This window comes from Hypanus sabinus, chromosome 4 (assembly GCF_030144855.1).
Source record: "Hypanus sabinus isolate sHypSab1 chromosome 4, sHypSab1.hap1, whole genome shotgun sequence".
In the NCBI taxonomy this organism is placed as follows: domain Eukaryota; kingdom Metazoa; phylum Chordata; class Chondrichthyes; order Myliobatiformes; family Dasyatidae; genus Hypanus; species Hypanus sabinus.
The window spans coordinates 119,061,301-119,087,539 of record NC_082709.1 but is presented as its reverse complement, the minus strand read 5'-3'; the positions used below and the strand labels follow the sequence as shown (position 1 = coordinate 119,087,539).

The window sequence follows — 26,239 nt, the reverse complement described above, 5'->3', positions numbered from 1 at the left end:
ATATTTCTGGTTTCATATTCACAATACCTGGTTGTTTTAATGATTTGCCTTCCACCATTTGATCGATAACACCTGGTAAAATGATGCAGCCTGGAGATTATTCACTGGCTCACAGCTCCACTGACTTGAGTTTGCTCCTCACTTCGGGTGCTGTCTGCGTGAAGTTTGAAATATCTTCCTGTGAGTGTGTGGGCTTCTGGCTGCTCAGGGATCCTCTCACACCCCAAAAAATGTGCAGGTCGGTCGGTTAGTTGGCTACTGTAAATGACCATGAGTGCGTAGAGGTTTGGCAGAATCTGGAACATAGAACTTAAAACAGTACAGACCCCTCAGCCCACAATGTTGTGCCAACCTTTTAAGACCATAAGATATAGGAGCAGGCATTTGGCCTATCCAGTCTGCTCCACCATTTTCCACCATCATGGCTGATCCATTTTCTCTCTCAGCCCCAATCTCCTGCCTTCTCACTGTATCCCTTCATGCCCTTCATGAATCAATCAACATCTGCCTTAAATAAACCTGAAGACTCCACAGCTGCCTATGGCAATGAATTCTACAGATTCACCACCCTCTGGCTAAAGAAATTGCTCCTCATCTCTGTGCTAAATGGATATCCTCCTATTCTGAAGCTGTGACCGCTGGTCTTAGACTCCCCATCCGGAGGAAACAGCCTCCCACGTCCACTCTATCAAGGCCTTTCAACTTGCGATAGGTTTTCAATGGGGACACCCCACATTCTTCTGAACTGCAGTGAAAGAGATCTGCGCTAAGATCAATGCACCCCTTTCCTGCTACATAGCGCTACATTTTTCTATTGTCCATGTGCATATTCATAGAACACCTGGAAAGGAGCTGAGAGTAATGTGCAGAAAATAAAAAGAGGAGGTAGGATAGGTGTAAGACTAGGTGGCTGATAATCAGGATGGACTCGGGACTCTGTAGACCTGTTTCCATGTCTGTCTCTCAATAATTATGACCCCCAAGTGATTTGAGATGGAAGCTGTTATGAGCCCAGGCCATGTGAGTGAGGAAGGGTTTGAAAGAGCACTCTATCCTTTTTGCTGAGGGCATTGTTCTCACAGCTCATGCATTCTTGCCTATCCAATTATTTGACATGAAATACATCTGACATATTTCGTCCATTTCCTTTGGCCAGAGCACCTCTGTTCCATGTCCAAGCTACAGGAAACCAGTCATTAATTTGGAGCTGAGGTAACAGGATGAGGCACTTTGAACTTCACCTGTTTGGACTATGTGCTTGCCAATGATTGATTACAGAGCAGTTGGTATAATTCATTAAAGAACAATTGCCCACGGAAGCAACAGTAGTTTGACTTCCTATAATGTATAAATGTGCAAAACATTGCAAAGAGCAGAAAACAGGAAGTAAGTAGAAAATGAATGCTGTGTAAGAGTGAGTAATGTTATTGATGGAAACACGAGCGTTGGTGAATTTGTCACTATATGCCTGTTAATGGTGGTATTCACATTGAGGGGTTGATCTGTTTGTAGATGCAGAGGGACCTCCTGACATCTTCCCCACTCCTGACTCTCACACGTTGCCAGATGATTCTCGATCCTGTTCTCCATAACAAATGGTGTCAGAATCTCACTCATATATGGTCAGGGGCAAATATAAAACAGGCACAGAACTGTTCCCTGCTGACATGAGAGAGAGCGGCTTTGAAGTGACCTAGTTTAAATACGTCATCATCCACTGTTTATATGCAACGTTAAACGCAAGCACTGACCTGTCCTCTTGAATGGTGGTATATGGTCTCTTAGTATTATTCTAGGAAGGGCAAGGGAGTTCCCCTGATGTTTTAATGGATATTTATCTCCCATCAAGACAACTGAACTGGATTACTTATTGTCATATTTCTGTTTATTTGAGCCCTTTCTGGATGGGTTGGCTGCCCACGACAACCACAATACAACAGTGATTAAATCTTCAAAATTGCTTTATTGCCCACAAAATGTTTACACTGTCTTGAACTCAAAGAAGGACTATAAAATATATGCTCTTGCTCTTTCTCCCATAGTCCACTCTCATCTCCTATCAGATTCCTTCTTCTCCAGACCTTGACCTTTCTCACTCACCTGGCTTCAGCTATCACCTTCTCTCTAGCTAGTCTCCCTCCCAACCCCTCCCCCCTACTGTTTTACTCCAGCATCCTCCGCCTTCCTTTTCAGTACTGAAGAAGGGTCTTGGCTCGAAACGTTGACTGTTTATTTATTTCCATTGATGCTACCTGATCTGTCGAGTTCCTCCAGCATTTTATGTGTATTGGTTGGGATTTCGAGCATCTGCAGATTTTCTTGTATTTATGATAAAAATAAAGGTATTTTTGACTTTCATTGCTTTTTTTCGCTTTGTAGGCGGAATCAACAGGGTGACAGAGAAAAAGCCTTAAGAGTAATGCTTGGGGTCCTGGAGTCTTGTGACCAGCCTGCCCCCGATATGTACTGCCTGTGTGGAAGAATTTACAAAGACCTCTTTCTTGACTCGTACTGCAAAGATGCAATCAGCCGAGATAATGCAATTGAATGGTAAAAAAAAATCCTCAAAACCTCAAGGAAGAAGCAATGGCAATCTTTACCGTAGGAAATTTTCTTTAATATAATGTGGGTGAATGTTAGCCTATAAATTTCACTGGAAAAAGTAAAAAAGCAGGGTATTAATTTCGGTGGTGACAATGGGATTCAGAAGGACCTGGGTATACATAGCACGGAAACTTAACATGAAGGTAAACGCGACATTTGAAAAGCTTATGAGAAGTGCACTGTGAGCATGAGTAGACTAGACTTCTAATTAATGATGAACTCATCCGAACGTACATATTTTTGTAATTTATTTTTTATTGAAATTCAGCATCATACAAACATTTCCATAAGATGTATTTCAGAAACTGTATGTATATAGCATATATTCATGTTTACCACAGATCTCCACATAGTATTTATCTGAGGTATACACTTATAGAAAAGAAAGAACAAACAAAAGTAAAACTATGTACAGATAGGGAGTGATCTTTTTTTTTACAACAGATTCATAAAATACAACATAAAATTTTGAAGAGTCTTGCCAAAAACCAGCAGGATGTTTGCTTGAATTCCCAGCATCTGCAGATTTTCTTGCGTTGAAGTTGTTTTCTCTGGTTAGTTGGTAGAGAAGTAGAGATTACAGTGTCTCAAACAAGACATCAGCCATTCAAAGCTGAGAGAAGTAAAAACCTCTACATTTAAAGAGCTGTGAATCTTGGAAAATGACTCTTTTGGAAATCGTTGTCTGTGTTTTGCTGGCTGGTGGTTTTTTGATGTTAAGGGAAACACTGAGGAGGAAAAGGCAGGTAGTGAACTGAAAGTTCAAAGTAAATTTATTATCAAAGTTCATATATGTCACCATATTGTATACAACTCTGAGACTTAAATCCAAGAAACACAAAAGAATCAATGAAAGACCACCCCCAACAGAATGGACAAATGACCAGTGTGCAAAAGACAACAAACTGTGAAAACATGAAAGAGAAATAAGTAATAATAATAAATAAACAAGCAATACATATTGAGAATATGAGATGAAAAGTCCTTGCAAGTGAGTCCGTAGGTTGTGGGAACAGATCAGTGATGGGGCGAGTGAAGTTGTGTGAATTTATCCCCTCTGGTTCAAGAGCCTGATGGTTGAGGGGTAATTATTGTTCCTGAGCCTGGTGACATGAGCCCTGGGTCAAATTTGCCTTCTTCCTGACGGCAACTGCAAGAAGAGAACATGGTTTAGAAGGTGGAGTTGCTTGTTGGTGAATACTGCTTTCCTGTGACAATGCTCCGTGTAGGTGGACTTTACCTATGATGAACTGGGCTATATCCACTACTTTTTGTAGGCTGTTCCAGTCAAGGGCATTGGTGTTTTCATACCAGGCCATGATGCAACCAGTCAGTATATTCTCCTGGTAGTCTATAGATGTGTGTCAAAGTTTTAGAGGTCATGCTGAATATTCACAAACTTCTACGGAAGTAGAGGCACTACCATGCACTTACATATTGAGCCTAGGACAGGTCCTACACTCGGTGAAGTGCTAACACCAAGTAATTTAAAGTTGTTGACCCTGTCCATCTTGGATCTTCTGATGAGGACTGGCTCATGGACATTTAGTTTCCACCTCCTGAAGTCAATAATCAGCTCGTTAGACTTGCTGACATTGAGTGAAAGGTTGTTGTTGTTACACCACTCAGCCACATTTTCAATTTCCCTGCTACATGCTGATTCATCGCCACCTTTGATTTGGCCAGTGACAGTGGAGTCGTCAGCAAACTTAAATATGGCATTGGAGCAGTGTTTAGCCTCACGGTCATTGGTATAAAATGAGTGGAGCTGGGAGCTAATCACGCAGCCTTGTGGTGTCCCTGTGCTGATGGAAATTGTTGTTGCCAATCCAAACTGACTGGGTGAATTTGGGTTAAAAGGTCGATTTTGATATTTTTGACCAATGGGGCAGTTTTGAAGGAATAGGCAGTTCAGCTCTCATTTATCTTCTGTTACAATACACTTTTACTATACTGTATTTACCAGTCTGGCTGTTCATGGCCCCCTGTTCTGTCACAAAGAGGCCAAATGCAGGTTGGAGGAGCAACACCTCACATTATGTCTGAGTAGAAACAACCTGATAGCACAAACATCAGTTACTCTAACTTCTGGAAACCACTCCCCTCTATTACCCCTCCACTCTCTTTTTTATTTATCTTTCATTCTGGTGACCCTCTCATTCCTTCTCTTCTCCTTTCCCACCCCTCATGACCTGCCTATCACCTCTGTTTCCCCTCTTCCTTCCCTTGATTCCATGGTCCACTGTCCTTTCCTATCATATACCTCCTTCAGCTCTTTACCTCGTCCACCCAGGCTCTCACATCATTTCCCCTTCCCTACCCACCAACATTCCTTGACACCTGGCCTCTTCTATCACCTGCCAGCTTGTACTGCTTCCCCTCTCTCATCTTATTCTGTCTTCTGCCCCCTTCCTTTGCAGTCGCAATGAAGGGTCTCCTCCGAAACTTCAACTGTTTATTCCCCTCTAGACGCCACTTGACCTGCTGAGTTCCTCCAGCATTTTGTGTGTGTTATACTGATTACTCTTATGTTACATGCTTCAGTGTGCGGAAGTATGTAAAGCAGAAGGAGTCAAACATAATGTTTGAGTTGGATTGTTCTCCAAACTTGGCAATTTACTTGCCAGATGTTTAATCACCATGAGAGGAGACATTATCAGTGCTCTATTGATTGCAGTGTGTCCTCCAAATGCTTGGCCTTTATAGTATAAAGTATATAAAGGCCAAACCCGGGTATTGCCAACAGGCTCAATAAGCTGATTAGGAAGGCTGGCTTTGTTGTAGGAGTCAAACTGGACACACTGGAGGCTGTGGTAGAACAAAGGACCCAACGAAAAATCCTGGCATTTCTGGACTATGCTTCTTACCTTGGCCAAACAGAAAAGCATTTTTAGTAATAAACTAAGGCAACTGCACTGCTCCAAAGAGCGCTATATGAGATCATTCTTACCCTCGGCCATTAGGGTCTATAATGAGTCAACCTATAGCCAGGGATGTGATGACACCCTCCTTTTAGACTGTTTGTTGTAACTTATTTTTTATTCTTTCTACTACTTCTATTATTTATATCTGTGCAATTGTAGTGCCATTGTGACACAGTGATTTGCTTTGGGATGAATATCTATCTATGATGTCTCCTCACATGGTGATGAAACATTTGCCAAAATCAAAGAACTCAACCCAACCATCAACCACGTGAGCCATACATCTTCTGAATTATTTCCAGTCGCACTGAATGTTCGGAGGAACAGAATTTCTGTAATTAATGACTTTATTATAATAGATGAGAACCATGTTGTTAAAAAAGCTCTAAAATAAAACAAGCAGATATGCAGGAAACCTGAACTAAGAGCACAAAATGTTGGAAGAGCTCAGCAGGACAGGTCGTGTCTACAGTTGGAGAAACAGACGTAGCATTGCAAGTCTAAGATGCTTTAACAGAAGTGGGAAAGGGAGGTTACAGGGTAGTTTTCGATACTTCCTTTGAAGTTATAACGTCCATTGAAACCCATTGTCAATAATATTCTGCAGAATGATTGTAATGGATTGTAGGTGAGCACTCTCTCATTGTAGAATCCTTTCCAAACACTGAAGCATCTGCAGCATCTCTTTGCTTCCTCGCAGAAAAGAAGAACATTCAGTCCATTGCGCTGCTATACATAAAGGATATGCAGTGCATTATTACCTACGGCACCATTTTCAACAACCTACAGCAACTTTCCTTTTGAGCCATACTGTATGTAATAGACTTTGAAAGCTATTATTGACTCTTCTCCCACAACTCTTCTGGTCTGTGCATTTTATATCAGCAAATATATTGATCTAACACCAGACCTAAAGTTAAGTTCAGAGCAATAAAGCAGCTTAAGTAGAGTTATTGACCAGGCATACATACAGAACAATTGTGAATGACTGTTGAAGAACATCTCTGAAAGAACCAGAGGACATGGATTTAATGTGGTAAAAGAGCCAATGATGGCACAATTAATAATTGGCAACTAGAATGCACTGTTTCACTGGGTGGGGGAGGTATTTTCAATCATGGCTTTCAAAAAGGAACCAAGTCAGAGTATGAAATTAAAAATCAAAATACTGGGCTCCAGGGAAAAGGGCAATGATTATTAGATTTGAAAATCTTACTGATCTTCCTCTGTGTCCTTGCAGTTCTACAGCAGATGATGATGCCCAGATACATCCTAGACTGCACTGGGACACATCATCAGTGACGTAACCTGCAGTCATCGGGTGTTTGGGGTCTGTCAGCATCAGACACTTTCGCCCAGGTGACCCAGCCAGGGTTGATCAGGCCCTGGTTATTGTCCCAGCAACACTGGTCCACAGGCCACACCTCTGATCCAAAGCCGTCTGGAGGCTCACTCAGCAGCCATAATAGTGGCCCTGATGGCTCTTTTCTTTGCAGTCCCCATAATGCCAAGGAGAGTAGATTCTGCACAGTGAGCAGCCGGAGAAACCTCCACACCCCACCTTGATAGGCTTGCAATGTGCCCTTCACCCCTCTCTCTGGTAAATCCTTGTGAGAGAAGTCCTTAAACTTGATATCTATTTCATTAATGGGAGCATGGGCTTGAACAGCGGGAGTGGGGGGGGGGGTGATTGACAATTGGGATGAAAAATGCCTGTATGCCAACTTGATAGAAGTATAAGCTTAAAGCCAGATTTGTTATTGGATTTGTGAATAGGCAGGACCAAAATATACTGTACATTCACACTAGCTGCAGTCTACCCTGATGAGTGAGAACTTCTATAAATTGCTTTATTAAGTAGTTACGTACGTATCAGAACACTGTGTATATCTGACAGCTAAGTGTTGACAAATCTGTGTTCCATTCTCTTTCAGTTTAATTACATTCTAAGGGCTTCTTGGATCCATCTGTAAAGTGTTGAGTGCCCAGTGGTAGTTTTAGGGATCAGCATATGCTGTCCTTTTTATAATTGAATAATAATTGTTTCTGTTAATAATAAGGTACCGCAAAGGCTTTGAGCTCCAACCAACTCTATATTCTGGCATTAATTTGGCAGTCCTCCTAATCGCTGCTGGCCAGCAGTTCGAAAGCTCAATGGAGTTGAAAAAAATCGGTAAGTCCTTCACCATGAATTGTCACTGCTTGCATTTATTCCCAATCAACTTCTTGAATTCTACTGTCATTAAGCAGTTTTGAGTTACAAAACAAGGCAAAAAGAAAACAAAAATCATTGAAGATACTATTCAAGGTTTTTGTTCCTGATTACTGAAGATCACAGATGTGTATATAACTTCTCATTTTGATGCCTATACCTACCGGCAGATCAGAGGGATCTTTGTCCCAACATTCTACCCAATCCTTCTGCTCCAGTGCTGCATATGGTCTCCAACAAACTTTCTTGCAAGAGTGTAGCCAATCTTCACAACAATGGGAAGCTGTTTAGCTGTTGGCTACACACCACATCCAGGTCATGGAAGTGGGGTAGGCGTTCGATGTCGGCACATGTCCACGGGCTGAGCTTCGATCCATTGTCAATATTTTCACTGAAGCACAGAAAAACTTGGGTGGTACAGTCTACTCCACAGCTGCATGACAAAGATCCTGTGCTAGTTCTGTCTGTATCAGGCTGACTTCCAGTAATAAAGATTGACAGTGAAATGACAGATCTGCCTTTTGGAGAAAGCAGATGTTAATGGTGAAATTGGGTCAATTGAAGAAAAGGGTATTCGAAGATCGAGATCAGACCCAGCTTGAAACTCATGTTCTAATAGCCAGCAGTGATCGCTGCCCTCTTAAATACTTCTGATACCTAAACTACTCATGGCACTAGAAAAATACCCAACATTGTTTGTACTAATTTGACTAAACAGACATTGGCAATGTCCTCTCCCAGGCCAACATCTCCAGCATTGAGACCCAAGTTGTTCTCATTCAGTTAGTAATGGGATCACTTTGCACATCTCCAGATTCCAGAAACACCTCTATCTGAACTTTGCCATTGGAAGGAAGGAAGAGATTCGTAATATGCTTAAGACTTCTTCGGAAAAGTGCTGCATTCGTGCTGTCGATTGGGAATCTCTGGCTCATGATGGCTCAGAGAATAGTGAAGGAACATTCAGGATGCTATTGAGAGCCCTGACGCTTTGCATAAGCAAAAGAACTACCAACCACCCACCTACTGATCCCTTCTGTCTTCACATGCCAAATTTGTTGAAAAGTCTGTGGTTCCTTTGTTGGTCTCATTAGTCACCCCATAATCTGTTAAACTGACTGGAAGTAAGTTGCCTTTGATCACAAGGGACTGCCTCAGGAGAGAATGAAAGCGGCAGGGATAATGAATTGATGCATAACCATAATGTAAGCAGGTGCCCCTCATGTCAGTGAATCATATCACAATATCCCTTGGTTTCCCTAATATTGATAAGTCTATTGACAGTTTTGGTAAATTCACTGTCCCTCTCAACTCCCCTTTACTACCCATCCAGGTTTCAGAATAGAGCTATAGAGTCCTGCATAGAAACAGGACCTTCAATCCATCTTGAGCCTGCTGAGCAATGCACCCATCTGAGCTTGTCCCATTTAGTCCATTTTCGTCCAACTTGTACCAATCCGTCCACCTGTCCAAGTGACTTTTATTTGTTGGTTTTGTAATACCCCACTCCAACCACTTCCTCTGTCTGTTCATTTCACATACACACCTTGAAGAAGTTGCTCCTCAGATCCCTTTGAAATCTTTCTGCTCAATTTAATCCCTTTTAGTTTCCAGTTTCCTTCCTCTGGGGAAGATGTCTGTGTACATTCATCCTATCTATGGCCATCATGCCTATATTGAGCAGTTTTGGGCCCCTTGTCTAAGAAAGGGTATGCTGGCACTGGAGGGGATTTAAAGGAGGTTTACGAAAATGATTCGGGGATTGAAAGGCTTGTCATATGAAGAGCATTTGCTGCCTCTGGGCCTATACTCAATGAAATTCAGCAAAATGAAGGGTTACCTCATTGAAACATCGAATGTTGAAAGGCCTCGATAGAGTGGACATGGAGAGGATGTTTCCTGTGGGGGGAGGGGAAGAGTCTAAGACTAGAGGGCACAGCCTAGGAATAGAGGGGCTCATTTTAGGACAGAGATGAGGAAGTATTTCTTTAGCCAGAGAGAGGTGGCTGTGGATGCCAAGTCATTGGGTATATTTATGGTAGATGATGACAGATTCTTGATTAGCCAGGGAATGGATGGATATGGAGAGAAGGCAGGGGATTGGGACTGAGAGGGAAATTGGATCCGCCATAATGAAATGGCAGAGTAGACTTGATGAACCAAATATGCCTACTTCTGCTCCTATATATTATGGTCGTATTGTCTCTATAAAGACTCACTTCAGTTTCCTATGTACCAAGGAATAAAGTCCAAACTTAACTAAACCCTCCCTATAACGCCTTAACTCCTGGCAATGTTCTTGTAAATCTTCTTTCCAGCTTAATGATGTCTTTCTGTAGCAGGGTAATGAAAATTATATACTATAATCCAGGTAGAGCCTCATCAGTGTATTCTACAATATCAATGCCATGGCTACCATTTGTTATCAGGGCAGACAATGGTCAAACATGGAATATTTTTAGTATTTATAGTTCAATGATAAATGAATGGTTCAGATGCCATTAGAAAGCTGCTTCATTCATTGTACAAATCCTCTACAGACTCACAGCTGCACATAGGAGTAATAAGGATTATTATTATTATCTTCAGTAGAGGTAGCCTCCCTCATAAGGGCATTAGCGATAACAAGAATGTTAGCATTGGAGTACCTGTTGCTTACATTTATTATCTTACCTCATGGACAGGCGTGAGATTAAACAGTCTGCTGGGGAGAAAAGGGAGTCTGGATAAAATGAACAACTACTATGACGTGGGCCAGTTCTTCACTGTCAGCATGTTGGCCAAAGACATCAACAAGGCTGTACTGGCAGCGGAGAAGCTCTTCAAACTCAAGTCTCCTTTCTGGTAAATGAGGAACCAACACTCATATTTCATTATGTCCCTGAATAAACTTCATCAGAGTTATTCTGAGTGACCACTATGAAATTCAGTGGGGCTATTTTAAATTAAGTGAGAGAAAGAAATGGTCAAAAAAATCAACCATCATTTAGACACCACTTTCCTCAATGTTGTTATTAATGGTATGTAGTGTCAGGAGAGGTGAGGTTGTAAAATGACTGGAGGAGGAGCAAGACTAACATGTCTGTGATGATTTATGTACCAAGCTAGAAGTGTTCTTCTTCTACTTCTTGGGACCTTAGCTTCCAGCAGAGCATAGGCCATTGATGATCTCCTACCTCCATCGTCCAAAATTGCTGGTATATTGGAGTTCCTCGTTGTTTCAGGAATCCATGGTATCCACTGTCCATGGAATTATACAGCTTCACCAAAGCCCTGTTGGCCGGCCTTACCTGTTCCTACCTCTCACAATGGGGACGTAGGGTTGGACTTTGAGAGACAAGCTGGTAGGTAAATGGTACAAAATAGGCAAGAAATTTGTTTCCATGGACTTCATTGAAAATCAGGACAGCTTAAAAATTAGCTGCTAACTTATCCCTCATGTAAAGTCAAAACTGTAGCAAGGCAATGTAGAAAGCAAAACTAGAGCAAAACTTGATAATGTTCTGAAGGAAGATTCTGCTCACTAAGATTGGGAACATTCATTTAAAATTTGTTTGCAAGGGCGATTTCAGGTTATCTAATCTCATAGTAAGTTACAACCAAAATCGTTCAACTATTTATCAAAAATTGTTGACTATTGTTCATCATTGCCAATGGTGCGAGACAATTAGACCATAAGACCATAAGATATTGGAGCAGAAGTAGGCCACTCAGCCCATTGAGTCAGTTCTGCCATTCAAGAGTGGGCTGATCCAGTCATCCCCACTCCCTTCTCCCCATAGCCTTTTATGCTCTGGCTAATCAAGACCCATCTATCTCTGCCTTAAGTGCACCCAGTGACTTGGCCTCCACAGCCGCTTGTGGCAAGAAATTCCACAAATTTACCACTCTCTGACTAAAGTAATTTCTCTGCATCTCTGTTCTAAATGGATGTCCTTCAATCCTGAAGTCATGCCCCTTTGTCCTAGACTCCCCTGCCATGGGAAATAACTTTGCCATATCTAATCTGTTCAGGCCTTTTAACATTTGGAGTGTTTCTATGAGATCCCTTCTCATTCTCCTGAACTCCAGGGAATACAGCCCAAGAGTTGCCAGATGTTCCTCATACAGTAACCCTTTCATTCCTGGAATCATTCTCGTGAATCTCCTCTGAACCCTCTCCAACATCAGTATATCCTTTCTAAAATAAGGAGCCCAAAACTGCACACAATACTTCATGTGTGGTCTCACGATTGCCTTATAGAGCTTCAACATCGCATCCCTGCTCTGATATTCTATACCTCTAGAAATAAATGCCAACTTTGCATTTGCCTTCTTCACCTCTGACTCAACCTGGAGGCTAACCTTTAGGATATCCTGCACAAGGACTCCCAGGTCCCTTTGCATCTCTGCATTTTGAATTCTCTCCCCATCTAAGTAATAGTCTGCCCATTTATTTCATCCACCAAAGTGCATGACCATATACTTTCCATCATTGTATTTCATTTGCCTCTTTTTTGCCCATTCCCCTAAACTCTCTGCAGGCTTTTTATTTCCTCGACACTATCTGCTCCTCCACCTATCTTTGTATCACCAGCAAATTTAGCCACAAATCCATTAATCCAATCGCCAAAATCATCGACATACATCGTAGAAAGCAGCCATTCTAACACCGACACCTGAAAAACTCCACTGGTAACCGGCAGCCAGTCAGAATAGGATCCCTTTAATCCCACTCTCTGTTTTCTGCCAATCAGCCAATGTTCCATCCATACTAGTAACTTCCCTGTAATTCCATGGGCTCTTATCTTGCTAAGCAGCCTCATGTGCAGCATCTTGTCAAAGGCCTTCTGAAAATCCAAGTACACCACATCTACTGCATCTCCTTTGTCTACTCTGCTTGTAATTTCCTAAAAAATTTACAGTAGGTTAGTCAGGCAGGATTTTCCTTTCAGAAAACCATGTTGGCTTTGGCCTACCTTGTCATGTGTCTCCAGGTACTCCGTAATCTCATCCCTAACAATCGATTCCAACAGCTTCCCAACTACTGAAGTCCGGCTAACAGATCTATAGTTTCCTTTCTGCTCCCACCCTTCATAAGTAGTGGAGTAACATTTGAAATTTTCTAGTCATCCGGTACAATGCCAGAATCTATTGATTCTTGAAAGATCATTGTTAATGACTCTGCGATCTCTCCAAATACTTCCTTCAGAACCTATGGGTACATTCCATCAGGTCCAGGAGATTTATCCATCCTCAGACCATTAAGCTTCCTGAGCACCTTCTCAGTCGTAATTTTCACTGCACGTACTTCACTTCCCTGACACTCTTGAATGTGCAGTACACTACAGATATCTTCAACTGTGAAGACTGATGCAAAATACACATTCAGTTCCTCTGCCATCTCTGCGTCTCTCATTACAATATCTCCAGCGTCATTTTCTATTGGTCCTATATCTACCCTCAACTCGCTTTTGCCCTTTAAATACTTGAGAAGGCTCTTAATAGCTTCTTTGATATATCGCCAGCTTCCTTTCATAATTCATCTTTTCCTTCCTAATGACCTTCTTAGTTTCCTTCTGCAAGTTTTTAAAAGCTTCCCATTCCTTTATCTTCCCACTAGTTTTGACACATATCAGCCACAGAAGTGTCCTTCCATTCAGAAATTTCTTCTTATGTGGAATATCTGTCTTGCGCATCTCTCATTTTTCACAGAAACTCCAGCCATTGCTGCTCTGCTGTCCTTCCTGCCATTGTCACTTTCCAGTCAACTTTGGCCAGTTCCTCTCTCATGCCATTGTAACTTGCTTTATTCCATTGCAATGCCAACACATATGAATTTAGTTTTTCCTTCTCAAATTTCAAAGTGAACTCGATCATTTTGTGATCATTGTACCCTAAGGGTTCCTTAACCTTAAACTCTCTTATCACCTCCAGATCACTGCACACCACCCAACCCAGAACAGCCGATCCCCTAGTGGGCTCAACAACAAGCTGTTCTGGAAAGTCATCCCTTAGACATTCTACAAATTCTCTCTCTTGAGGTCCAGTACTGGCCTAGTTTTCCCAAATCCACGTTCATGTTAAAATCCCCAACTATTATCGTGACATTGCCCTCACGCCTTCTCTATCTCCTGCTGTAATCTGTAATCCACATCCCGGCTGCTGTTTGGAGGCCTGTATACAACTGTCATTAGGGTCCTTTTACCCTTGTGATTTCTTAACTCAACCCATAGAGACTTTATACCTTCCGATCGTATGCCAACCATTTCTATTGATTTAATATTATACACAGGGCCACACTTACCCTACTAACCTGTCTTTCCAACACACTGTATATCCTGTATATTCAGTCCCCAATGGCAGCCATCCTTCAGCCAAGTTTCAGAGATGGCCACAACGTCATACTTGCCAATCTGTAGCTGAATTTCAAGATCATCCATTTTATTTCTTATGTTGTGTACATTCAAAGATAACACTTTAAGTCCAGTATTTGTTACTTTCTGTTGTAAATCATCCCACTGGCTGTGATTATGCCTCATCTCTTACCTGTCCTTTCTATTATCTCTGTTGCATGCTATTATTGATTTATTTCTGTTTTCCCCTTCCTCAGTCCTATCTCTCCGGTTCCCATCCCCCTGCCAAATTAGTTTAAACGCTCCTGAACAGCTCTTTTAAACCTGCCTGCTAGGATATTAGATCCTTTTGGGTTCAGGTGTAACCCGACCTTTCTGTACAGATTGTGCATCCGCCAGAAGAGGCCTCAATGATCCAGGAACCCGAAGCCGTGCCCCCTACACCAGTCTCTCTGCCACGCATTAATATGCCTGATCATGCTATTCTTGTGCTCGTTAGCACGTGGTACAGGCAACAATCCTGAGATTACTACCCTGGATGTCCTGCTTTTCATCTTCCTACCCAACTCCCTGAATTCTTCAGGACCTCCTCCCTTTTTCTACCTAGGTCATTGGTATCAACAATGTGCCAAGACTTCTGGCTGTTCACCCTCTCTCTTCAGATACACTGCACCTGATATGAGACATCCCGTACCCTGGCACCTGGGAGGCAATGTACCATGTGGGTATCTCTATCAGGCTGACAGAATCTCCTGTCTGTTCCCCTCACTATGGAATCCCCTCTGACTACCGCATTCCTCATCTCCTGCTCTCCCTTTTGCACCACGGAACCAGGCTCAATGCCAGAGACCCAATCACCGTGGTCGTCCTCTGTCAGGTCACCCCCTCTCCCCATGAGCGTCCAAAATGACTAGAACCATAGTTTCTAAATGTCTGACTTGAAATGACAGTGTTTGCAGCCTTTTTTGTTTTTGTTGCCATTGTTGCCAGGAGCTTTCTATAGCACATTAAAACTAAGAAATCACAGTGTTGGAATAATCAATACCTTTCATCAATAAGCCATGGAGTAATGTAAGTGTAAGTGAATGAAATGGAAGAGTCATTCCCATTGCTAGCAACAGCTAAATTTACCATCAGAGACTGTGAAATGTTATGGATGCTTTACAGGAACTACAAAGAAGTTTTTGGAAGTAGTTCATTTTACTTGGTTTTAATGTTGAAAGCTATGACCTGGGAGAGCAGGTGTAGATAAGTTTGTCTTCTTCGCTGCACTGACAAGTTCTGAGTAAAAGGTTTGAGTGTTCTAATGAGCACGTTCTTGCTTGCTGCTTTAATGTAGGAGAAAACGTAGAGGGTGCTGAGAAATTGATTAGAACAGTGTTGAAGATAAGATTATATATGGGCGATACGGTAGCATGGTGGTTAGCACAACAGTTTACAGTACCAGCAACTTGGAATCTATTCCTGCTGCTGTCTGTAAGGAGTTTGTACGTTCTCTCTGTGGCCACACAGGTTTCCATCGGGTATTCCAGTTTCCTCCAACGCTGTACTGGTTGATAGATAAATTATTTATACTGTCATTAGGCTAAGGTCAAATCCAACGTTGCTGGGCAGTGCGGCTTGAAGGGCCTATAAATAAAAAACAATAATAATAATAATCCTCTATTGGGCAAATTGGCCTGTGAAGGCAGTTTATGTATTCCGTGTTTGCCTCCTGGCTCAGAGCAACCTCGAGGGTTATATTTCTGTGCCATTTGGTGTGTATCATTAGGTAATTAGAGGAACAGGACAATTCTGCATTTTTGTGATGATACCGACATCAGAGTGATAGAAACATTCAGTTTTATAGCATTCCTGAGCAGGGTGTAACACGTTGTCCATTCTTAACTCTGTCACCTTTTTTATCGCCAAACAATACAGGTGTGTGATCATTTGCAAGCTATTCTTTGCTCTAATGCTATAAGTTGTTATTTTGTATATGCCATCTATTTGTTTATTGGACAATATCATTAGTAAGTACTTCAAAAAACCAAAAGATAGATAAGCCAGGTTTAAAATTTATCTAAGTTAAAACAAGTGATGGACATCTGAAAAGTCAGGAAATGACCAAAAGATCTAGTAGCAGTTGTGCAGAGAACAGCAGAGTTGATGTTTCCAGTTGATGAACTTTCATTGTTATTAAAATTATTTTTTAATAATTGTTATTAAAATTATTCTCTTCTCAAGTGCAGCTTGAAGGTTTGTTGCAAGCTTGATCTCCAAAGTTGAGAAACTGACTGAAGATGTGGCATGTACCGTAAATGTGTCAATATTTATCAAAAAGCACAGCACAGCATCACTGAGCTGTCTTTCCTCCTCTTTTATTTTTTCAGGTACTTGAGATCCGTAGTTCAGAACCTAATGTTATTGCAGCAATTCCAGAAGATGAACAATGATCATTCCCCGAAACAGGAGTGTCTCAACTTCTGGATGGATATCATTGTGGAAGCAACTAAGACCAATAGCACTGGATTACGTTTCCCTGTATGAAATTTTATTTAATCTTGCTTATTTGTCACCTGTCTAGTCTGAGGGTAGGGATTCTATCTCGGATATAGCATCCACTCACTATTGCTCTACACCCATTAGTGGAAAGCAAACACAGTTGGTCACGATTGGTAGGTTCTGACATTCACAAGAAGACGACATCTAGAGGTGAATGCTGGATGGCAGTAGGCACCTTCCTAAATGCAAACACGCCAAAGTAAATTGGACTTGGTTAGAGTCAGGGAGTTACAGAAAAATACAGCGCAGGAACAAGCCCTTCGGCCCATCTAGTTCATGCCAAGCCATTCTGTAGATTCCTCTATGACGTGGAGGTACAGCTGCAAGGTGAGGTAACCCATATTTGCTTTCCTTACTCCAGAAGGAGATTGTTCTTTTGTTGGGAGAGCAGCAGCTTTAGTATAACATTTAGCAATGATTTGAATGATTCTTCCAGCAAAATATTCAAAGGTCATCAGAAATAAGCTAAGTTAGCCAGACGTATACCAGATTGATGCAAGCAATTCTCAGCACTCCTCTGGGGATTAAGCCCGAATCAGAAATTGATCCATTTGTGTCTTTTTTTTTCCATTTGGATTTATTGTGTTGGATTCCAGGTGATCCTAGGAATTAACGTATGAGTAGAATTTCCCCTGCTTTTCCTGGTCTGATTTTGCACAGTGGCACTTTTGCTGGAGAGTAGAGATCAGTTGTAGTTTTTGTCTGCTTCTAGGATGATCTTCCAGAAGTACTGGAAGCTGCTGAATGAGCTGGCCCATGGCGTGTAGTTGGATTAATGTTTCATGTTAATGAAGGTCAGGTATCAACCACCTTATTAGTTGGTTTTGGTTCAGTAATATCACTGCATCATTAATACTCTGGGCCACAACAACAGGCAGTTTTAAAACACAACCTTTGAGTAGTGGAAGCAGCAAGTTACGTTTGTAAATAAAAATAAAAGAAATAGAAATGAGAGTAGACCGTCTGGCCTTTTGTGTCTCTTCTGTCATCCAGTAAATCTAAACCTATCTTTTATTTTAGCCCTGCCTTGACCCATATCTCTAATGGCCTGCATGTTTTTAAGTTTTCTGCAATGCTGCCTAACTCGTCTCACTGTACCAGGACACTTTCCTTCACCACCAATGTTAGAAACTAAGTAATCGGTCTTGTTAAACAAGTTCCCTCCATGGGAAAACTGGTCTAGTCTCTGAAAATATACCAAGGTCATTCTCACATACTGATGCATTCCATGGTGCAACAAAGGAAAATCTAGACCAAAGAGTTTAACACTGGCTTTGTTTGTCCTTCATTTCCCTTAAATTGGAGTTCGAACTGAGCTACCTTTCTGAAGAATGTAAATTTCCACTTTGAGTCACCCATGAAGAGAAAGGAGATTTCGCAAGAGAAACCTGTGAACCATGGAATGATATCATGCATACATATTACAGTTCAGGAAATGGCAGGTATCTGGCTGTATAGAAAGACTACAGTTGATTTCAGAAGCATTTATTCCTCTTTACTTTGATATTTCACCCTTGCAGATCACAGTGAGATCAGAATCCAGACTAAAAGAGAAAACGGCAAATACTAAATGTGACCTAGAATATATAAAATGGCAAGCAAATACTGATACAGCATTGAAATATTATATCTGGACCGATTATTCAAACATCACACCAGCTGTAGTTTATGGATATTAAAATATGAATTGTGGTGAAGTTTAAAGCAATTTCACAGTTCATTCATATGACAACATGGTACCATTCAACCACTTCCATTAACACACAATGTGTAGTGCTACTCCCTCATAGCTCCCATACTTTGGCGATTGCTTGTGTGAAGTTTAAAATTTTTGTCTGTGTGGAACTCCCCTGGTGCTCTGATATCCCAAAGGGGTAGTGCTGTGGTGCGAGAATCAAAAAGAAAATGAGCTTGTGGGCGAAAAGAGATTGCTGTGAAATCAGAGAGGAGTGGAACTAAAATGAGCTACCATAAACATCACAGGGTGAAGGGCCTCGTTCCTGATATAAGAATCACATTTTGATTTAGGAATGCACTACATGTATAAATAAAATACCTCTCTGATCCTTATTTCGTCACAGTAGAATTTACCAGATCCCTTCCACTATTACCCTCCTTTGTGTGGCAGAACTGGTCCTCACCCTGAATTGGTCCTTTAGTTCCCCCAACTTTCTCCAGACTCGAGGGGTAGTCATGGGTATCCACATGAGCTCCAGTTATTCTTGTCTTTTTGTTGCAACATAGAGCATTCCATGTTCCAAGCCTTCCCTGATAATGCTCCCCAGCTCTTCCTGCGCTATATTGATTATAGTTCTGGTGCTGCTTCCTGCACGCATGCTGAGCTTGTCAATTCATCAACTTTGCTCTAACACCCTGGCCTTAAATTTATTTGGTCTATTTGTCATATCTCCCTTCCCTTTCCCAATCACTCTGTTAACATTTCTGGAGACAAACTGTCTCTTATAAAGCTACCAATTTTCATGGCTATTTTTCCCACCCTGAATCCTGTAAACATGCTATTCCCTTTCCTCAGTTCCTTCACCTCTGCCACATCTGTTCCCAGGGTGTGGCTTTCCATTGCAGAACATCCGAAAAGACCTCCCTTTTCAAAGAACAGGGCTTCCCTTCCTCCACCATTGATACTGCATCTCCTCCATTTCCCGAACATCCGTGCTCACTGCATCTTCATAGTGATGGAGTTCCTCTTGTCCTTACTTACCACCCCATCAGCCTCTGAATTCAATGCATCAATTTCCACAACTTTCGCCATCTCCAAAGGGATCCTACCACCAAACATATCACTATCTCTCCTCCCACTCTCTGCTTTCCACAGGGATTGTTCCCTCAACGATTCTCTTGTCCATTCGTCCTCCTGGCACATATCACTTCAAGCAGCCAAGTGTTATGTCTGCCCATTTACCTCCTCCCTCAGCTCCATTCAGGGCCTCAAACAGTCTGGGTGAGGCATCACTTCAGCTGCAAACCTGTTGTATCCAGAACGCCTGATGCAGCTTTCTCTACACTGGTGAAAAACATCATAAACTGGGGGACTGCTTCTTCGAGCCCCTCTGCGCCATTTGCCAGAAGTGGAACTTCCCAACAAAATGGCCCAACATTTGTATTCCGATTCCCATTCTGAAATGTTCGTTCATGGCCTCCTCTTGTGCCATAATGAGGCCACCCTCAAGGTGGAGGAACAACACCTCATATTCCGTTAGGGTGGCCTCCAACCTGAATATCGATGCATGAATATCAATTTTTTTTTCTGGTAAAAAAAAATTCCCTCCCCCTCCCCTCTTCTTCTGTTCCCCACATTGGCCTCTTGCCTCTTCTTACCCTGCCTATCATCTCCCACTGGTGCCCCTCCCTCCCTTTCACCTGTAGTCCACTCTTCTCCCCTTCCTTTGACCTCGCCCAACCACCTGGCTTCACCTATCACCATCTAGCTATCTTTCTTCCCCTTCCCTTCCAGTCCTAAAGAAGGGTCTCGGCCCAAAACATTGACTATTTTTTCATTTCCTGCTGAGTTCCTCCAGCGTTTTGTGTGTTTTGCTTTGAATTTCCGGCATCTGCAGAATTTCTTGTGTTTATTTATTGTTCAATCCTTTTATTTAGTGGTCGTGTTATTAATAACTAGCATCAGCACCCTGTTCTGCTGGCAACAGCAGAAAACAATAACAATCATTACTTTAACTATAGTTTTCATTTGAAGTAATGCCATTCATTACCAGTAATTGATCTATCCATTAAGGGATGGTGCTGGGGTAGACTGCATGAAACCGCTGGATAATTTTCCCTTTAAAATAGCATAGAATTTCACTGAAGTATTACACAGTGCAATTTTAGACCAAGCTTGAAAAACCATTATGAACACAGTTAATGAGTGACAAATTCCTTTGATTTGTTTTAGGTTCTTATTCTGGAGCCAACCAATGTCTATCAGCCATCCTACATATCAATAAATAGTGAAGCAGAAGAAAAGTCCATCTCCATATGGCATGTCTCTTCTGAGGTAGTAGTAAGATTGAGAAATATTTTTGCCAGTATTACCACAACACATGCTGGATTCTTATTTATCCATTGTTTTTGCTAATGTCCCTTCTAGAAATGAATCAATGTGTTTACTTGCATCCTTTATGTGCTTATGTACAGTGTGTTTAAAGGTACTTGTCTAATTGTACTCTGTGTGATAGAAGGTTCAGTTAATCTGATTATAGCCATTGTCTTTTAACCTGATATGCCCAAGGCTTCAAAATGAATTGCAGGCCTTCTCCTTTTTCCCTGGATGATAGATTTTTCACGCTTTCATCAGCTCCTCCAAGATTTTACCACTCATCAGCACACGAGAGGCAATTCACAGTGGCCAATCAATTTCCCTATCTCCTCCAAGTGCACTGATTACCGCCCACATTCCAAAGACTTACAGGTTAGGGTTAGATTAAAGATAAGGATTACCTTGAGTTGTCACATGTACATCTAAACATCCAGTGAGATATGTTGCTTTGTGTCAAAGAACAACAAATTCCAAGGATTGTGTTGGGGCAGCCATAAGTGTCATCAAGCTTCTGATGTCAACATAGCATACCCACAACTCACTAACCCTAACGCTAACTATACGTTTTTGGAATGTGGGATGAAACTGGAGCATTTGGAGGAAACCCATGTGGTCACAGGGAGAACATGTCAACTCCATACAAACAGTAGCAGGAATTAAAACCTGACCAGCGATCACTGGCTTAGTAAGATAATGACATTACTCCGTAGCATGTTGGTACATCACACAGTTCAGAAGGCAAATTATAAAGGGCCTGGTCATCAGTACAAAGGGATTGGAGTTTAAAAATATGTACATGGTTTTGTTAAGGCTGCATCTACAAGCTAAAGTTTACATTGGAAGGGTTGGAGTTGGCCAAGAGGAGTATAACTTGGAATGTGGGCTGTCTTCTAACAAATGGCAAAACAGATTAATTCGCATTTTCTTTATAAAAGTATGTGGAGTAATCTTATCGAGATGTGCTATCCTAAGAGGTCACAACTAGGCAGGTATTTCCATTTGTGGGAACACCAAAAAAAAAGACACCACCATTAGATGAGAGCAATGATCTAAAACTTATTAGGAATTTCTTCTCTTTGTGGGTGGTGAATTCCTGGAATTCTACATCACTCAGGCAAGATTATAGGAAATATTTAATGTGGTTAAATATTGACTGATGGCCCCCAGCGCCTCCTCAGAGTATGTTGGCCATTGACGCAAATGACAAATTTCAGTGTATGTTTCGATATAGATGTGACAAATAAAGCTAATCTTTAATGTTTAAATCTTTTAAATCCACAACCTTAAGGATGTAGGAGGAAACCGCAGCACCCAGAGGAAACCCATTTAATTGTGGAGGGAAAAGAAACTCCACACAGAGAACACTAGAGGTGTGAGGCAGCAGCTATACCAGGGACACACTACAGTATGTACACTTGTTAGTTGACAAGAAGGTTGAGTTTGGCCAGTATGATTTTCATTGCAACTTGTAAACGATCCACGTTCAGTTGTGAAGGTAACCATTGAAGGAGTTGTTACCTCCCGCTGACTTATATTCCATTTTAAGCCATTGTGCTTGAGTGAAAAAGGATAGATGGTTAAAAAGAAAATGAATACAGGTGAACTTCTCTCCTCACTATTTTGAACAGGACACAAACTGACAAATAATCTATTCCTGGATGCTGGAGAGGAGTTTTTTTTTTGCAACTCTGCTGCAAATTGTCTCCATCTTACAAAATCTCCTTGTATTTTGGATCTTTCACCATCTAGCTAGCAAATCATGTAGCCTCATTTACATCTACAATAAATTTCTTTCACAGTGTAACTCTGATTTATTGTCATCATGTACTTTGGCAAAACCTGGGCTGAGAAAATTGAGGAACCTGAAGAACATGGTAGTTTTTATTAGAGGTTTCCATATTGGTGCTCCTTGCCAGTGTAGATCTATACTCCCATCACTTTAAGACAGGGCCAGATTACTACATTATTTGGAAGCTGCCCTGTTGAACTTAAGGAGCTGACCAGGTCTTCCAGGTGCTGGTGTGGTACTTGACATAATGCACAGATTGCACAAGATCCCTTCTGAGGAGATGTGAATTGAAAGGTATTGTTCACTGGAGAGACAACAGAAAAACCCACAGGGTTGTGGATCTGCAGCAATACTTAACCATCCATCTGAGCTGTAGTTTGTTTTTGAAATAATTGTCTTTCAGGTGTGAGCATGTCATTGAATGTACTGCAATTTGGCTGTCTCTTGGTTAAAAAATTAACCTGTTCCACAAAACATCTAACAATCTGGTAGCTCATCTAGGAGAGGATTGATGAAATTTATTGGAGTTTAATTCCCAAGGTCCAAGATGCAATCAATAGTTTCTTTTTGACTTCGGGAGTTTTGACAGAAGATCTCTTTGTATTAAAAGTCAACTCACTGTCATCAAAAACAGCCCCACTAAATGTACTGATAGCACTAGTGAACCACTCTGACATTGTAATGTGCAATTGAAGTTGGGTCGTTTGGATGTTTCAGATCTGATTTGGTGAATCAGTGAACCAGATCGAGGGCCAATGGCATACTACTGGATATGCTTTGAGTAGGCAATTGGTAGTGAAAGTGGTGTTGCCTCATTGTTTGGTTTAACTAACATAAATATTGTTATCCTCCTAACAGAAGGGGATTTATGAATGGAATTTTACATCCTCCTCAATCAAAGGAATAAGGTGAGTGTATGTGATATAGCTCCAGTAAGCACATAAAAGCAAAAACCAGCAGTTGGCCTTGCTTTAGAAAGTGAATGCATACAAAGTTATATGTGCACGTGTATAGTGTACATTTTACTGTGCTCAGTTCTGGTCGCCTCACTACAGGAAGGACATGGAAACCATAGAAAGGGTGCAGAGGAGACGTACAAGGACGTTGCCTGGATTGGGGAGCATGCCTTATGAAGACAGGTTGAGTGAACTTGGCCTTTTTGGAGCGAAGGAGGATGAGAGGTGACCTGATAGAGGTGTACAAGATGATGAGAGGCATTGATCGTGTGGATAGTCAGAGGCTTTTTCCCAGGGCTGAAATGGTTGCCACAAGAGGACACAGGTTTAAGGTGCTGGGGAGTAGGTACAGAGATGTAAGGGGTAAGTTTTTTACTCAGAGGGTGGTGAGTGCAAGGAATGGGCTGCTGGCAATGGTGGTGGAGGCGGATACGATAGGGTCTTTTAAGAGGCTTTTAGGTAGGTACATGGAGCTTAGAAAAATAGAGGGCTTATAGGTAAGCCCAGAAATTTCTATGGTAGGGACATGTTCGGCACAACTTTGTGGGCTGAAGGGCCTGTATTGTGCTGTAGGTTTTCTATGTTTAATAGGCAATGCTTGCAGTAAAGGCAAGATGCCTTAGGGACTGGCAACTCCCACAGTGTAAGGGTCTGAATAAAAGAAGTGTAGTATGTAGAATAAAACATTTTGAAAACAAACCTGTTGAGAATGATGGCTGTTGAAAAGTAATTCCAAGACAAGAAAGACTACCAAGTTGTTTACCTGAGGACCCATCAGCCTGCAGGCACCAGTAAGGCCTATCATCAAATACGTGCACTAGGAAGGGATTGCTACCTGCAATAACATTCTGTTCACTGCCATGTCCTCACATCCCCAATAGATTTCTATAACTTCTGGTAAATACTACCTCTGTTTTCCTTTCTCTCCCCCACCTTTGTTTTCCCCAATCCCAGTGGTCCCCTTACCTCTCCTGCTCATCACTCCCTCTGGTTCTCCGTCAGCTTCCGTTATTCCATGGTCTAATACCCTCTCCTCTTTGATTCTTTCTTCTTCAGCCTTTTGCCTCTTCCGACTATCACTTTCCAGCTTTACACATAATTCTCTTTCATTGCCCCTGCTCTAACCTTCCTACCTCCCTCTCTTGCCTAGACTCACTTTTCACCTACCAACTTGTGCCCCACCCCCTCCCCTACCTTCTTATTCTGGCTTCCTCTCCCTTCCCTCCCAGTCCTGGTGAAGCATCTCAGCCCAAAGTGACAACTGTCCATTTCCCTCCAACCTGCTGAGTTCCTTCAGATAAACAAATCTAGGATTACTGTAAGAGCTGTTGACAGTTGATGTGAACTCCACATTGACAGCACCGGATCTGGCTCGCTGGCTCTTAAGCAGTTTTAGAGGGTGGATGTTCTCCTTGCTGTTCTCCCTCGTGCCCTCCAGTAGAACAGTGCCGTCTCTGGTGGTATGTGGCAAGAACCCTGACATGCATTCCTGTCTGTCTTCATTCCAGCATTTCGAAATGTGATGAACGCTGCTGCTTCCTCTACGTCTATCACAACTCTGATGATTTTCAGATCTATTTCTCCACTGAGGCACAGTGCAGCAGGTGAGTTATCCAAGCTTGAGAGGATAGCTTCTGCCCTTGAAGGAACCATTCCAGCTGGTCATAGAGTTTCTTCAAGGGCATAGAAATTTCCAGTGAGATGTCCCTAGTCTCCCCTCTGGAACATAGGGTGTCTGGTTCCTTCATTATCCCTCCCCCTCCCCCCAACTCTCTCTCTCTTTAACCTCCCCCTCCTCCCCCCTCTCCCTTCCCCCTCTTCCCCCTCCCCCGTCCCCCTCTCTCCATTCCAGTGGATCCATCTCCACCTCACTTGGTTTCACCTATCACCTGCCAGCCTCCCCTCCACTCCCCCCCCCCCCCCGACCAACCTTATACTTCTCCCTTAGTTCTTTATGCTGCCCATTGTTCCTGAAGTGGGCTCTCAACATGAAGTTTTGACTATCTTTTTGCCCCCATCGCTCTGACCTCTCTCACTAGTCTTCTCTGTCTCCTTTCAACACAGCTCCTTCACTCTGTTTCACTGTTGAGTGAGAATGAAATTTATAGTTGGTCCCCAGTCACATTTGTGCGCTGTTCAAGATTTCCATTGCTCCCTACAAGAAGGAATATTTCCGAGCATCTCTGCCAAACATTTTAACTCTAATTTTAGCTTGGCAGTGCACACGCTCCTGTTTACCTCAATGGCGCTGAGATCAAGAAGGTTGAGAGCTTCAAGCTGTAAGGAGTAAGTGGCACTAATAGCGCCCCCCCCCCCCCTCGGTCTACCCGAATAGTTACCTTGACCATCAAAGCTCACCCGGTGCTTTTTCTTCTTTGGGCGGCTCGAGAAATTTGGTATGGACAATTTAACCCTCATCAATTGTTATCGCGGTGCCAAAGGAAAGTATCCTATCCAGATGGCTTGGTATGGCAACTGCTCTGCCCGTGACCCGTAAGAAACTGCAGAGAGTTGTGGACACAGCTCAGCACATCATGAAAACCTGCCTCTCTTCCACTGACTCTGTCTAAAGTTCTCACTGCCTTGGTAAAGCAGCCAGCTTAATCAAAACCCCACTCACCCCTAGCATTCTCCACTTCTCCCCCTCCCACGGGCAGAAGTTATAAAAGCCTGAGAGCACGTACCATCAGGCACAGGGACAGCTTTCATCAGTAAGGTGAACGTGCTCTCACCTTGTTATGACCTTACACCTTATTGGCTGCCTGAGCTGCACTTTCTCCATGAGTGCCACATTCTGTTATTGCTTTCCCTTGTACTACCT

At 42.2% G+C, this 26,239-nt stretch overlaps 1 protein-coding gene across 4 annotated transcripts in view; it reads left to right on the top strand.

The window, feature by feature from the left end:
- map3k15 (mitogen-activated protein kinase kinase kinase 15) overlaps positions 1-26,239 on the top strand; it is a 150,248-nt gene that overhangs the window by 52,952 nt on the left and 71,057 nt on the right. For 3 of the 4 annotated variants that reach the window (XR_009511766.1, XM_059968013.1, XM_059968015.1), the window contains exons 6-12: positions 2,380-2,550; positions 7,589-7,701; positions 10,425-10,584; positions 16,448-16,598; positions 20,530-20,634; positions 23,321-23,370; positions 24,927-25,022. Coding sequence is in view for 3 of the 4 variants with exons in the window: in XM_059968013.1 (XP_059823996.1) it covers positions 2,380-2,550; positions 7,589-7,701; positions 10,425-10,584; positions 16,448-16,598; positions 20,530-20,634; positions 23,321-23,370; positions 24,927-25,022 (846 nt within the window). In the remaining variant the exon portion in view is untranslated. The remainder of the gene's footprint in view (positions 1-2,379; positions 2,551-7,588; positions 7,702-10,424; positions 10,585-16,447; positions 16,599-20,529; positions 20,635-23,320; positions 23,371-24,926; positions 25,023-26,239) is intronic. The other variant, XM_059968014.1, reaches the window with a different exon arrangement.